This window comes from Talpa europaea, assembly GCF_964194135.1.
Source record: "Talpa europaea genome assembly, chromosome: 13".
Classification (NCBI taxonomy): domain Eukaryota; kingdom Metazoa; phylum Chordata; class Mammalia; order Eulipotyphla; family Talpidae; genus Talpa; species Talpa europaea.
Window position 1 is genome coordinate 4,917,757 of NC_140080.1, and position 13,234 is coordinate 4,930,990.

At 41.9% G+C, this 13,234-nt stretch overlaps 1 protein-coding gene across 1 annotated transcript in view; it reads right to left on the reverse strand.

Annotated features, from left to right (window-relative positions):
- Positions 1 to 13,234, reverse strand: part of COL25A1 (collagen type XXV alpha 1 chain) — a gene marked incomplete at both ends in the record, with an annotated part of 360,422 nt that overhangs the window by 98,296 nt on the left and 248,892 nt on the right. The window contains 3 exons of the mRNA XM_084251726.1: positions 6,532 to 6,567; positions 7,574 to 7,681; positions 9,227 to 9,286. Coding sequence (XP_084107852.1) covers positions 6,532 to 6,567; positions 7,574 to 7,681; positions 9,227 to 9,286 — 204 coding nt within the window. The remainder of the gene's footprint in view (positions 1 to 6,531; positions 6,568 to 7,573; positions 7,682 to 9,226; positions 9,287 to 13,234) is intronic.

Below are 13,234 nucleotides of genomic sequence, written 5' to 3' on the forward strand. Positions count from 1 at the left end.
ACAAAAAACTATGAACCAGAGACACTTTTTGGGAGGTGGGGGCCGGGAGGGGAGGGATTGGGGTCAGAATGGGGCATGTGCAGTTGTATGGGGGAATATAAAAATAAAATTTATTATTTAAATAAAAAAAAGATGAAAAAAAAAGTTCCAGTTTTGAGACAAATGTTTCTGCTTAAGTATTTGAGATTTTTATTTCAATAATATCACTGTATAATTTCTATTATTTGCAGAAGTTTCCCTAAAACAGTTGTCTTTCAGAGTCCCTTGATAAGATGGCATGCCATTATATGCATTCATGACTATTTGATGGAAAAAGTTTGAAATGGAATAATTATTTTTTAAAAGATAAACTCTCTTAAAGTCTCTATCACATGGGCTGACTTTTTAGAGAAAAACATTAAACCAGGATGATTCATTTATTGATATTCCTCAGCATCATGAAGCTGTGACCTCTTTAAGAGAGGTCTCTTAAAACTCAGGAAATTAAAGTAGTAATACATTTTTCTCACCACTTGACAAAACCAGGGCCCAACACTAAATATTGAGCATTAACGACCAGCAGCAGATTAAAGACAGAACTAGGTATTTGAGAATCTATGTTCTGATTAGGTCCCCAAACAGAGACTCTATCACCTCTCCCAGATTTCCAGGGCTGAAATGACCTCACCGCATCCCTTCTAAATATTTAATAAATTGTTTCTTGTTGCTGAACCCTACATGGAAATGACCCGGAAAGAAAGAAAAATTAACAGGCTTCCTCTGCCCTCTGTGATTAAGCATACTTCCCTAGCGTACCATAAAGGAAGCAAATTTATGGTTCACAAAGGCCTATCACCCTACACCACACTCAGTAAAAAATATTTCTATTGAGTAAAGTGTGTTTTCCCTATTTTCCTATTTTAAATCAACAATGCTCAGAAACACTAGCTGCTAGAATCTAAATATCCCTGATCAGCAGGATTTATATTTAGAACTATAATATATACTCATCTACTATTCAGATCTGTTTTCTATTTAAACCAGCACTGTCCCACAGAACTTTCCGGAGTCATGGAAACGGTCTATATTGCTCAACCCAGTAGGCAGCCACCAACCACTTCTAATATGCACAGTGCAACTGCTCAGAAATGGGCTTTTAAAAATTATATGTCCAAAATCAGTTTGTTCACACTGATATTGTTTTCCTTTATCTGTGAAGTGATAAACTAGAGGACTTCTAAGATATCTTTTTTTTAAGGTCAAATTTTTCCTTTTTTTTTTTTTAGGATTTATTCATTTTTATACAAAAACTGGAGTACACGCCAGATGTGCGGGAGGGTGAGCAGATTCACCCGAAACAGAGTGGGGAACAGTCCAGGCAGACCAACCGAAAGCACTGCTGAGGGGAGCAGTGGGCGAGACAGGAGAGGTTTGCCCCGCCAATATCTTTAAAATCTTTAAAAAGTACAGTAACATAGTGTGACTAGAAATTGATACAATCACTTTCCCATTATCTTCATGAAAACCAGTTTTTAGTTATTCTTGCATATTCATGGACACAGATCATGCATATTCATGAGCACACAGACACGCTAAATGATCTACAATATGCACATGAGTGTAATCCTACTCTTGGTGTGCAGGATGTACACTTTGGATCAAAAACTAATTTCCAGGAAACTGGGACTAGTTGATCTATTAAATATACATGTATGTGCATGCATGCGTCTGTGTATATTATATAAATACACACACTGTATATATATAATATATAGGTATACATATGTATATCATTTGTCTTTTATGATTTTGAGAACTTGTACTACTTTTATCAAAGAAAGAAGTAGTAAGAATATCAAAAGGAGAGCTACCTTCAAAAATACTATTTTAACAACCATTTCAACTCAGGAAGAACTGAAAAATAAGGCCTGCTCAGCACTTCAGCACTTCCAATTGGGTCTATCCTCGGTTTGATCCTTGGGTCTAGTTTTATGAGCTAGAGCAGTTCTTTCCTTCGATGGAGTCCAATTTACTTAAGCTCAACATCTGTCTTTTAAAATCTCATTCTTCTCGAAAAACCCAAAGGTCATGTTTACGGAGTAGATGCATAGGAGGATTAAACAAATGTGGAACTGCTTGAGCTGCAAGTCTTTTTTATTTTATCAGAGATGCTGTTAATCTTCAGATGATTACTTTTGCAATATAAAATATATATCCTAGATTACAAATATGCATTCCCCACCTGACACACTCATAAACAGTTTTGTAAGAGCTGATTTTTAGATGGCTTCTAGTGTCCTCATTTCACTATCAAAGATATGCTAAAATGTTTTAAATTCTCTACTGCCCTTCAGTGTCCCCATGTGTGCCATGGAGGGGGCTCCATGGCACAAACCAACCAGTGTCGGGGGTTTGCGTAGGGCAGAAGAGACAAGAGCAATTTATTGTCGGCCCTTTGTTTTCACTGGGGGCTGAGTAGAGGTGTTATGAAAAATGGAGAATGAACAATGGCAGGCCAAAGCAATAACCATGGTAGAACTGAAGGAATGTTTCTCTCTCAAGCTCAGTGTTTGACACCCTGAATGCGATTAATATCTATAGCCTACTCTTCACAGGAGGGGCCTCTGTGTGCCAAGCCAGGGCTCCACATCTGTTTCAACATCAGTACTTCTCATTGATGGAAATCTTTGTGGTTCACGATGCCTTTCCTATTACTATCATTTCACTTGCTTCTCACCAGGGAGACCCATAAAATAGAAATTCTTGCCTACATTTGTAAATCAGTAAAAAAAGGTTGCAAGCTACAGACATACTCTACTTGGTAGTGCTGAGGTCAGAGTCACTAGGACATGGTACTTTTTTCCCCACTGGACTTTGATTAAAATATACACACATGTGATATTTGCAACAAACATAATTTCTAAGGGTGATTTTTTCCTCATGGAAACTAAAACTGTATTTCCAGTATCCTGTTCTCTCTTTGAGATGGGTTAAAATGCACAGTGCCATTTAAGTGAATAAACATAAATCAAGTTTTTTAAAAATGGTAGGGTTTTTTTTAAATCATAGAAATAGTTTAAGCAAATATAAGATATAAAAATTCAGTTTGCTGGGAAGAGGAATTAGGATATTATATTGCTTTACCAAAAGATTTTCTGAATAAGATTGCTTTTAATAGCACAGTTCTCCAGTACATTTAAGATATGTTGATTTATGAAAATCTGATTCATACAGAACTTTACAGGAATACATCTGTTATATAAATCCATGTTCACCTGTAATTTACTCTAGAGGGAACAATTGAGTGATAATAATAATAACATACTCATATAGTTCTTCGTTCTATATTTTAAAGTGCTTACTTCTAATTTATTGCATTTGTCTTTGGCAATCTTATAAGGGAGGCAGAGAAGGTATCATTATCCTTTCTTTACAGATGAGAAATTGAGAGGTTAAGTGACTTGCCCAAGGTCAGACAGACCATTCATTCATTTACTTCCATTTCAGTGATGTAGTTTTAACAGGATAGTCAAGGAAGTAAGATTCTTCCTCCCAATTTTTTTTTAAGCAGCTGTGAAGGCTATTAAAACAGGAGTCGATGACCTCACAAATGTAATGTTGAATGAAAGAAGCCAGACTCAAAAGTGTACATACGGCATGATTCTATTAATATACAATTCAAATGCAGGCAATGGGAATCTATGGTGGCAGAAGCCAGGGAGGCTGAACTCTGGGAAGAGAGAGACTGGGGATAAGGAGGGCTTCTGAGAAAGGGTAACACTCTCTTTTCTGATCTGGCTTGTGGTCCTGTCACTGTGTTCACTGTGAAAATTCACTCACATATATACTTATGTGTGTCTACATTATATGCTTTCTTTCAATAAAAGTTGCATCTTTATTTTTTTTTTTTAGATTTATTTATTTATTTATTTATACAAGCACTGGGTATAGTCAGAAGCGCAGGAGGGTGAGAGAATTCACCAGAGCCAGAGCGGGAAGCAGAACAGGCAGACTGACAAAGTACACTGCTGAGGGGAGCAATGGGCATGACAGGAGAGGTCTGCCGCGCCATGTGGGACCCTTGCTGGTGGCCAGGGATCGAACTGGGGATTGAACCGGCGCTGCAGAGGCTGCTGGCAGCTTCAAAGCCCAGCGCTTAACCACTGCACCCCCAGGGGAGGCCCAAAGTTGCATCCTTAAAAACAGTATGATGGTCCTCCCTGGTGGTGCAAGGAGTGAAGATGCAACCTATGAAGCTGTCTGCAATCTCTGCAGCACGAGTTTGATCCCTGCCCAGCCAGGGAGCTGACCCACATGGCGCTGCAGACCTTTCCCGTCTTACCCACTGCTCCCCTCAGTAGTGTATTTCAGTCAGTCTGCCTGTTCTGTTCCCCACTCTGTCTCTGGTGGATCCTCTCACCCCCCCCCCCCCGCACCTCTGACCTGCACCCTAGCTCTTGTAGGCATAAAATAAATAAATCTTTATTTATTTTACAGCCTAAAGATTTATTTATTTTATGCCTACAAGAGCTCACTCATAGCAGGAATTTAGAAATCCTAAATAAGGGGCCAGGAAAAAGACTAATTATAATAAAGTTTTAAAATCAAAATCAACAAGCAGCTATAAACCAGAGACACACTACGGGGGGGTGGGGAAGGAAGGATTAGGGTCAAAATAAGGGGAGGTACAATTGTATGGGGAATATAACCAAAACGAAATTGCATACATTGTGCAAAAATGCAAAATGATGTAAGAATTATATAAAATAAAATATAAAAAAAATCTTAAAAAATATAAAAACAGTATGATGCACTGTATCTATTGTATACACATATCCTCTGGACACTCGTGAGTCCAAGTAAGCTGAGATCCTTAGCTGTGTTCATGAAATGAGAACAAAATATCAAAAAAATATCCAGGATCATCTTCATCTGAAAAGTGACTATATGAAATGGGGAATGGGAGCACACTAACATGATAGCATCATCGCTCATTTAGGATGAGCAAGGATGTTTCCATTGAATGTCAAGCTAGGAGTTGTGGGAACTGGGATTAAGTTGTTATTCACACAGTATATTCAGAGACTATATATGAATCTAAGGGAGGTAAGATTATAATTTTTCAAAGAATCGTCCTTCTTATTTCAGAATTAGTCTATTAAGACGGTGCCTTGGCATCAGAGTAGAAAGTCAGCAGCAATGACAAAATCTGAGCAAGGTCTATAGACCAAGGGGAAACAAAGGCCTCCTGAGATTCCCACGAGCCTTCCACAGAAGAATGCAGGGGGAGGAATACATTTTGACCATTGTCAAGGAGATAAGTTACACATGCTTTCAATTGTTTAAAGCAATTTCAAAACTGATGTAGTTCCCCAAGAATCCTTTACCTGGTGACCCTCAACCCTGGGTACGCTTGCTGCGCTTTTATGCAAAGTTACCACTGATGGCAAACGTTTTGCTTCATTTTCACATATGGTCTTTTTTTAAAGAGTATGCTATAGTACTTTTCCTCCCAGATTGTCTAGATCAAGCTTCTAACTTGGTCAGGAGAATAGAATTTCAGGGTGATGGGTCAGATTTGGTCCAGGTTGCTCTCAGCAATGGTCAAAGGCAGCTCTGACAGGGACACAGCTTGGTGGGTTTTCCCAGGAGGGGTGCTGAAGGGGTCCCAACAGGGAGATGCCTTTGACCTTCAATCTATCCACACATTTGTTTTTATTCCTGGCCTACTGCCAAGTTCACTCAGACCTGGCTAATTATTATTATTTTTTTAAATAAATGAGCCCTGAGTATCTGCATGTAGAGTAAGGACAAGGTCAGTCATCATGATCACAGTGTCATAGAACAAGAGGGACATAGCGGTCCTTGGCAGTGTGGGCTATCAGCACCTCTCCCTGTGTCCCCAATATTGCTCTTATCTTCAAATAGGCCAAGAGACACTCCAGAGACAGGGAGAAGAAACAGGGAGAGGTGGCTTGAAGGAATCTGCTCTCCAGGGCTCAACAAACTGCCCCAATTTCTCCTGCACAGCCAAGAATAAGCAACACACCAGCAACCAGGGCCTGCACCTCCACAGGCAAGTCTACGAGGCTTCTGTGCAATACAGAGCTACAAGTCACCATTTTGTCTGGCTGGAGGCCTGCCAGCACAGAAGACCCCCTGGAATGACCAAGGAGGGTCTACAGTGCTAATGCAGTTCATCAACCTGTTCCCTTTGAGTTCCTGGTTCCAATTGAGGCAGCACAGACTCTCCTGGGATTTACTCTCCCTCCCAGCAGAGCTGTTAATGCACACTCTCGCCTGTGACTTTCCTCTCCTGTTCTTTAGACCTACAGTCTCCTTTTTCCTCCTGTGTCATTTCTGTGAATGTGATGTCTTGTGACCTCTCACCATGGAACACAGGCCATATTACTTTTGGACTTTTACTTATTTTCACTCTTTGTTCAAGGTCACAGGACAGATACATTTATTACACGTCATTTCGACCCCAGTTTGGACTGAGTTGGCCTCCCATTATTTTTAGTATAGAAAAAGATAAATTGAGATACTTACCATCAAGCCTTGTTCACCTGGTTTTCCCGGTTCACCCTTAAAAAAAAGAAACAGTGATCATTTTATTAATGCTATGAACACTAAAAACCGATTTTAATCCTCTTTCTCTTTTTCATGATACCCACCGGGGTGCATGAATGTTTGTACTTTTCAGACTAGATGGAGGAATTTTTTATTACTTTGGCATTATGAAAATAACTTAAGCTAAAGCAGTACTCTAAATAATTTAATTCAGCGATAAAACTGAATTTCAAGTCCTAAAATCATAAGATAAAGACATTAAAAATTTTTCCATATAAACTTTTCCCTTTAAATATATGGAAAAAGGTAAAACACTTTGACCTTTTCCATGTTTCCTTAAATTGCTGAGTTGCTTCTATCAAACCCAGTCTTTTTTTAGGGTCCTATGTTACTGTATATTGATACCTGACTAATTTTAGTAAGACCTAAGTCTTGAGATCACTTTTAGTTCATTTCCATTAATTAGCTTCACATACAAAGAACAAATGATATTCAAACCACACTCACTGGTGGTTTAACCATTAATTTTACTGTTTTATTAGCAATTTCTTTGGTTCTTTGGGTAATTTCGTTATTTGCAAGGGATTAAATATTAGACATATTTTTCTTCTGTGCCTTCATGAACAGAACAGGACTTGTCTCCTCTATAGAGCCCTTAGAAAACATCATTAACCTCCTGCCTAGTTTTCCAGGCTTATCTCCCAAGCAAAGCACCCCCCCACGCCCCAGTGTCCTCTGAACTAGTCAGAACCTACTGACAAGTGACCTTGCAGGTCAGAGGTTCTCCAGGCTCCCCTGAAAACCAGTGCAATCGCTGCCTCCAGGTGTCTGTGGTTTCATGGGTGCCCCTGTGGATTGAGGGGGGCAGCAGAATCCTATTGGCAGAGCCCTCTGCTTGGGAGCCTTCCCATCACCCCATGTCCCTCCACCTACCCACCCCTTGACCATTAACACCCTAGTCCCTCCCAATCCCACCCCATCCCAATCCTCAGTTCTCAAAATGACCCAAAAAGCAACTCACAGGCACGCCAGGTATTCCACGGGGGCCATCCTTTCCTGTGTCTCCAGGAGGCCCCCTCGGGCCTGGGGGGCCTGGGGGCCCTGGGGGCCCGGCCTGTCCTTGGTCACCCTATAGGCAGAAGGGAACAGCCAACAATGACCATGAAAGAGAGGGACCCAGGTCTTCTTATCAACACTTTAAATTTGTATTATCTAATCCACATTTACACTATGAAAAGAACCAGAACAACCAGAAACATGAAACCTGTAGGCAATTTGCCTGCCAGCAGGGAGCAAATAAATATTCATGCTGGGTGAGCTGAGGAGGTGCTGTTAAATCAGAGCAGCTCAGGAACAGGCGCTCAACTCTTACAGGACTAGAATCATTGCTCAGGTAGAGCTGCTGTAAGACTTCTGCACGACTGTGTCCATGATAAGGCCGCATTGGTAACAGTCACCTTGTTTCAGAAAAAGGCTGCATTTGTCTTCGGACAAATGTGATTTTCCTAACCTGTAAAATTATCTAATCGATAAAACGAAGCATACCAGACGCTGGTCAGGCTGTATAATAATTTATAAACCAGAGAGCTTAGGAACTGCATCTATTCTTGGATACTAGTGAAATACTTTTTTAGTTTCAAAAAAAAAATCAGATTGGCTTTTGGTATGTTCATCTATGTTTCCAACAAATGCAGCTCACTGGACAAAATTTCGTCCAAGGAAATTTTCAAAGAAATCCCGCCTCCCCCCACCCTCCCTGCACATGAGAGATCGATGGGTAAAGCGACAGGGCACAGAGCAACACTGAGCGCCAGGGAGAAAACAGACGGGTGTGAGGACAGGCACTACCTTTATCAGGCGGCGTTTAATGAGCTGCTGATCAGCAGAGAGAAAGCCATGATTGATTTTAGGAAACACCATCTGATCAGTCAGGTGAGGTCAAAGGTTGAAGTTCAGAGGTGAGAGAGTTGGAGAAGAGACATCAGAAGGTCCCAAGAAAGAAATAAAGAGAGACACATTAGATTTATAATGACCATCGAGCAAAACAGAACTGGTCCTTGTCTCTGACCTCAGACCCACAGGCTCTTGTGGAAAGGAGTAGAACCCTGCCCGGGGTGGTGAGACCAGGTGGTTCACTGAAGAGTGAGTCTTTTTTATACCCCATCAATGCAACGCGGTGGGGCGGGGGCGGGGGGGCTTTTAATAATTGAGAGTATGGAAGAAAGCAGGTGAGTTTGCGTCAGCTGCATCCTGGCCCTGGGCAGAGGGTCTAGAGACAAAGCACCAGTTCAGTTTCCGTCAGAATTGTCAACCAGCATAGGGAGGCATGAACGTGGCTGCCATTTTATTGATGGCCACAGTCCAGAGTCCTTAGGATGACCTCATGGGCCAAACGTACCCGGGAGGATTGCGGCGCATGCCAATGGAGCCATGGAGGCAGGGCAAGGTGCTGGGGGGTTTGGCCCTCCCCCCCCCCCCCACTTCTTTATCCTCCTCTTTTACAAGCTCAGGAGCCTTCTTGATGTATCCTTGACCTCACTGATGTCAGTGAGGTCCCAAGGGCCCAGAAACTTGGTGCGGGCACACAGGACTCGGCCAGCCCATTCAGCCGTTCTTGCCGCTCTTATGCTGGTTGTGGGCACTGACTGAGCAGGCACGGGTGCCAACCACAAACCTTGACGGTGAGGATCTGATTACTGTGCAGAGCGGCAACTGTGGGGAAGCCTGGCAGGCCCTGGGGACGTGCACAGCACCAAAACGACACAACACAAAACGTCACATGGACATCGCACTGGCGGACAAACACGGTGAGACTGTTGTCACCCTGTCTCGCGCTAGGTCTTGTCGAGCATCTCACACCACAAACAATACACACAGGAAACCCCCATTCCTTAGAGGGATGGCAGGGCGAATGCTCCTGTTGTCGCTGCCCCAGGGAGCAGGGATGGTGGCGTCCACTGTTCACTCTTAACGTGCCTGAAACTTTACAAAATGTTAGTGCAATGTCGGGGGGACTGCAGACGCCGCTTGCTGTGATGACAACACTCTGGTTTTCCTCTGTGGATGGAATGTTTACAGTCAGAAGGTACAATAGGCTCATTAAGTCCTCTCTGGACCACAGTGAACAAACTCGCTAGCACCTCAGAGGGGTCCTTGGAATACGCGCAGGATGCCCCACAAAATGTGGTCTCACCACCCACATGTCAACATTTCTCTCTCCAATCATATGTGGGGCTCAGGTCTCCCCTGCTTCAGGGATGTCTGTGGAGTGATGGGTGGAAATCTGTCTCTCATAGCATGGGTGTTTCATGTCAGGGCAGGCAATGGCCACACTCAGCAGGAATCACTCTGTCGTGTGACTTTCCCAAAAGCGCTCAGCTATTCACACTACCCCTTCAAGGAGGAAAGTGACTTGGAATTCTTTAGCCAAGGAGAATGGGAGACAGATCTTTTGGAGGACTGTGCTATGGTCAAACTCATCCTCAAACTAAGGGGGCAACACCTGAGGGGAGAAATCAAATGCTGCCCCAAAATTAACAATAAGAAGATAATAACAGTAATAATAATTAAACGAAACAAAAAACCGCATTCTCACAGGCGTTATCAACTGGGGGGCCCTGGGGGAGAAATGCTGCCTTTGTTCCAGTTTTTTTCCAACCACATGTGATAGTGGAATCTTTTTCCCAAGTTCTCTCCCCACACAGAACATGTTCACCATACAGATAAACTGAACAGCCACCACAGAGTGCATGGCCTCCCACGTCTGCAGGCTCACTCCCATAGACCTCTCCTTTTCTCAAACCTATTTTGAGTCTATTTTTAGGAAGAAAAAATACAGGAAAGTTTCTAGTTTTTGAAATTGCATTAGTTTTGGTTTATTTTCTCCTTTATTTTCCCCTTATCTATTTTTCTTTTTGAGAGAGCCAATAAAATGATGTTTGTAGGATGAAGATATGTCTTCAGCCCTAATGCCTTTGATTTTCCTCCTTTAGAACTGGGACTTCTCAGGAAGCCAAGAAGAGGAAATCTTATCCCTTTTGCCAAATCCTTTCCGATAAGGCTATTAAGTGGTGGGGGATGACCTGTATCCTCTTTTCCTTCTCCCCAAGTAAAAGTCCTTTAAACATCCTTCTGCACAAATTCAGAAATGCTACAAGTTGGAAAACAGATGTGTACAATTTGCCTTTGTTTTACTAGGGAATATGAGTTTAAAATGTTATTAGATGATGATGTGCCAGCATCTTTCCATCTGTGACTCATTAGCCCTATATTACATAGTCAGAATTTTATATCTAAAGCTCATATTTATGTAACAAAGAACAAAAACAGATACAAACAAGAAGTCCATGAGGCATCAGAATCTTGATTAGTGGCGATAAATCAAAACGTCACTTTAAACAGGATTATCTAACAAAAGTAATTTAAAATGAAAAACCTTCACAGCACACATGGTGGGGCTTAGAAATATTCTGAAATTTGAATATATAAATAGGTCACTTCTTGTACTCATATCTGAGCATGACCAGCTTGCTGTCTGTTCATTTTATCTCAACGCTTACAAGAAAGTGTGATGTTTTACAACTTCTTTGTTCAGTTTCCACTGTTAACCCGCTCTAAAGAGGAAAGTGACAGGTAATTCTCACCTCAGGCAGATTCATTTCCTCAAACAGAGATTTTCTGTTTGAGGAAGCTGATTTTATATCCCTCAATTATCTCAAAGGTGGAAATGCTACCAGTTAGGTGCCTGAGCTACCTTTTAAATATTCCATTAGTGACCATGGCAAAAGACCTTCAGGAATTATTCATTAGCAAGTCAAGAGGAGACAGGTGTAAGAATTCTCCTAAATTCTAACAAAATCCCATGGCCTGGGCTGCAAACCCCAGGACCCGAACTTTCCAAATTGGGTGACATGAAGGGTGTAAGCCAGTGGAAGGTAACACTGGGTTTCAGCACTGTTTACAATTCAGAAATATAGGATCCCACTTCTTCATATATTTTAATAAAGAAATATTTAAAAAATAAAAGAGTGATAAACATGGTACATCTTCCTTGAGAATCACTGTTAATTAATTGCAATAATACAAACATTTTCATGTGAAACCATCACTGGCATGTTATAGGATAGAATGCAAAATCTGCACAATTTTTAAAATGTTTCCATTTGATAGCAGAGGACCCTGGTGTCACAGGGGACACCCCCAGGTCATAAAGCCACTGAATCTTCCCATGGCAGATTCTAGAAGGGTGAGTGTGGAAAGCACAGGTACTGAGGGCTGGCCGGAAGCCTTGCTCTGTGTGGCCAAGACCTAGCTGTGTGCACACAGAACCCATATTTCCATCAACTGTGCCACCTCCCCCCACAGTATCATTAGTCATAGCCCTTTCTAAATAAATGGAATGGACATATTTCGGTCGCTTTTACATCTCTGAAAACTTGCCTGGTACACAGATGGTTTGAGTGGGTGTGGAAAAAAATATGTCTCCAGAAAAATATGGAGAAAGAGTCCAGGAGTAAGTTTGAAATGCAGAAATAAATTGTACCTATTTTCACCCCCAAATATTTGGAATTTTTCAGAAATTGGATGTACAGGAACATAAAACTGTCTTACATAACTGTTTTCCCTCTGAGCACAGATTGACAATTTCACGACTCTTCCTGACCTGCTATGTAGTCAAGACTGAATTCCTGACACTGTTTTAGAAGAAGCTCTACCTCTCTTCAGAACCTTCTAGAAGGAAAGATGTAAGCCTACCCCAAAGGGATGCTGAACAAAAAAGAAAGAAAGAAAAAAAGAAATGATGCTGGCCATTTAGACGTCATAAATTCAAGATGTTACTGTCATTTTTTTCTGGTTCTCAGTAATGATGAGTGTTATATGATTACATTATGGTGAGAAAATGTGTCTTGTCAAAAGTTCCAACTAGGGAATGATAGAGCCAGAAATTTAACCCATGACATCTAATTCCAGACTTTGTCATCATGCAGTTTGTGCTTACAATTTCTTTCTACTTGCTTTGTAGTTTAAATATTACAAAATTTGAAAACTGAGGAACATTCAACAATCTTTAAGGGTCTGTTAAGCATCTCCTGTGCAGCCTCACTATTCTGGGTCCAAGGACTGAATGAGGAGCAAGACGCTGAGCTCACAGGTTAATGTCAAGTGGGGGAGCAGGGGAAACAGGCAGGTAGTCGTCACACAGAGTGAGTCCACTCCGCTGGAGAAACCGAGGAGACTATAGAAATCAAACATGCACCTTGCGCCAGGTACGAGGAGCCGCAGATGGTTCCCGGGATAGCAGGATGAGGGGCTGGGGCTGGCATCACAAAAGGAAAACTGAACTCAGAGGGACATCTGGGGAAATGTTACAACAGTCCAGTTGAGGGACTATGTCCTAGAATCAGAGAGCGAGAAATCAATAGTTTTGTGGGAAAGAGGTAGAATCTGCAGGACTTAAAGCTTGGCTGAGATCCTGGGGGAGAAAGAGCAGCAGAGATGGGCCCAGGCCACCCCTGCACAATGGGAGCGGGGAGAGGGAGCACTAGGAGGGAATGGATGATCGTGCATGATGGACTCAGTAAGGACGTGCTGAATTGGATTCATCTCTGGACAACCAAGGGCTGGGAGCTGGATGTACACCTTAAGTAGCAGGACAGAGGTGGGAATCATAGGTCCTAGCTAG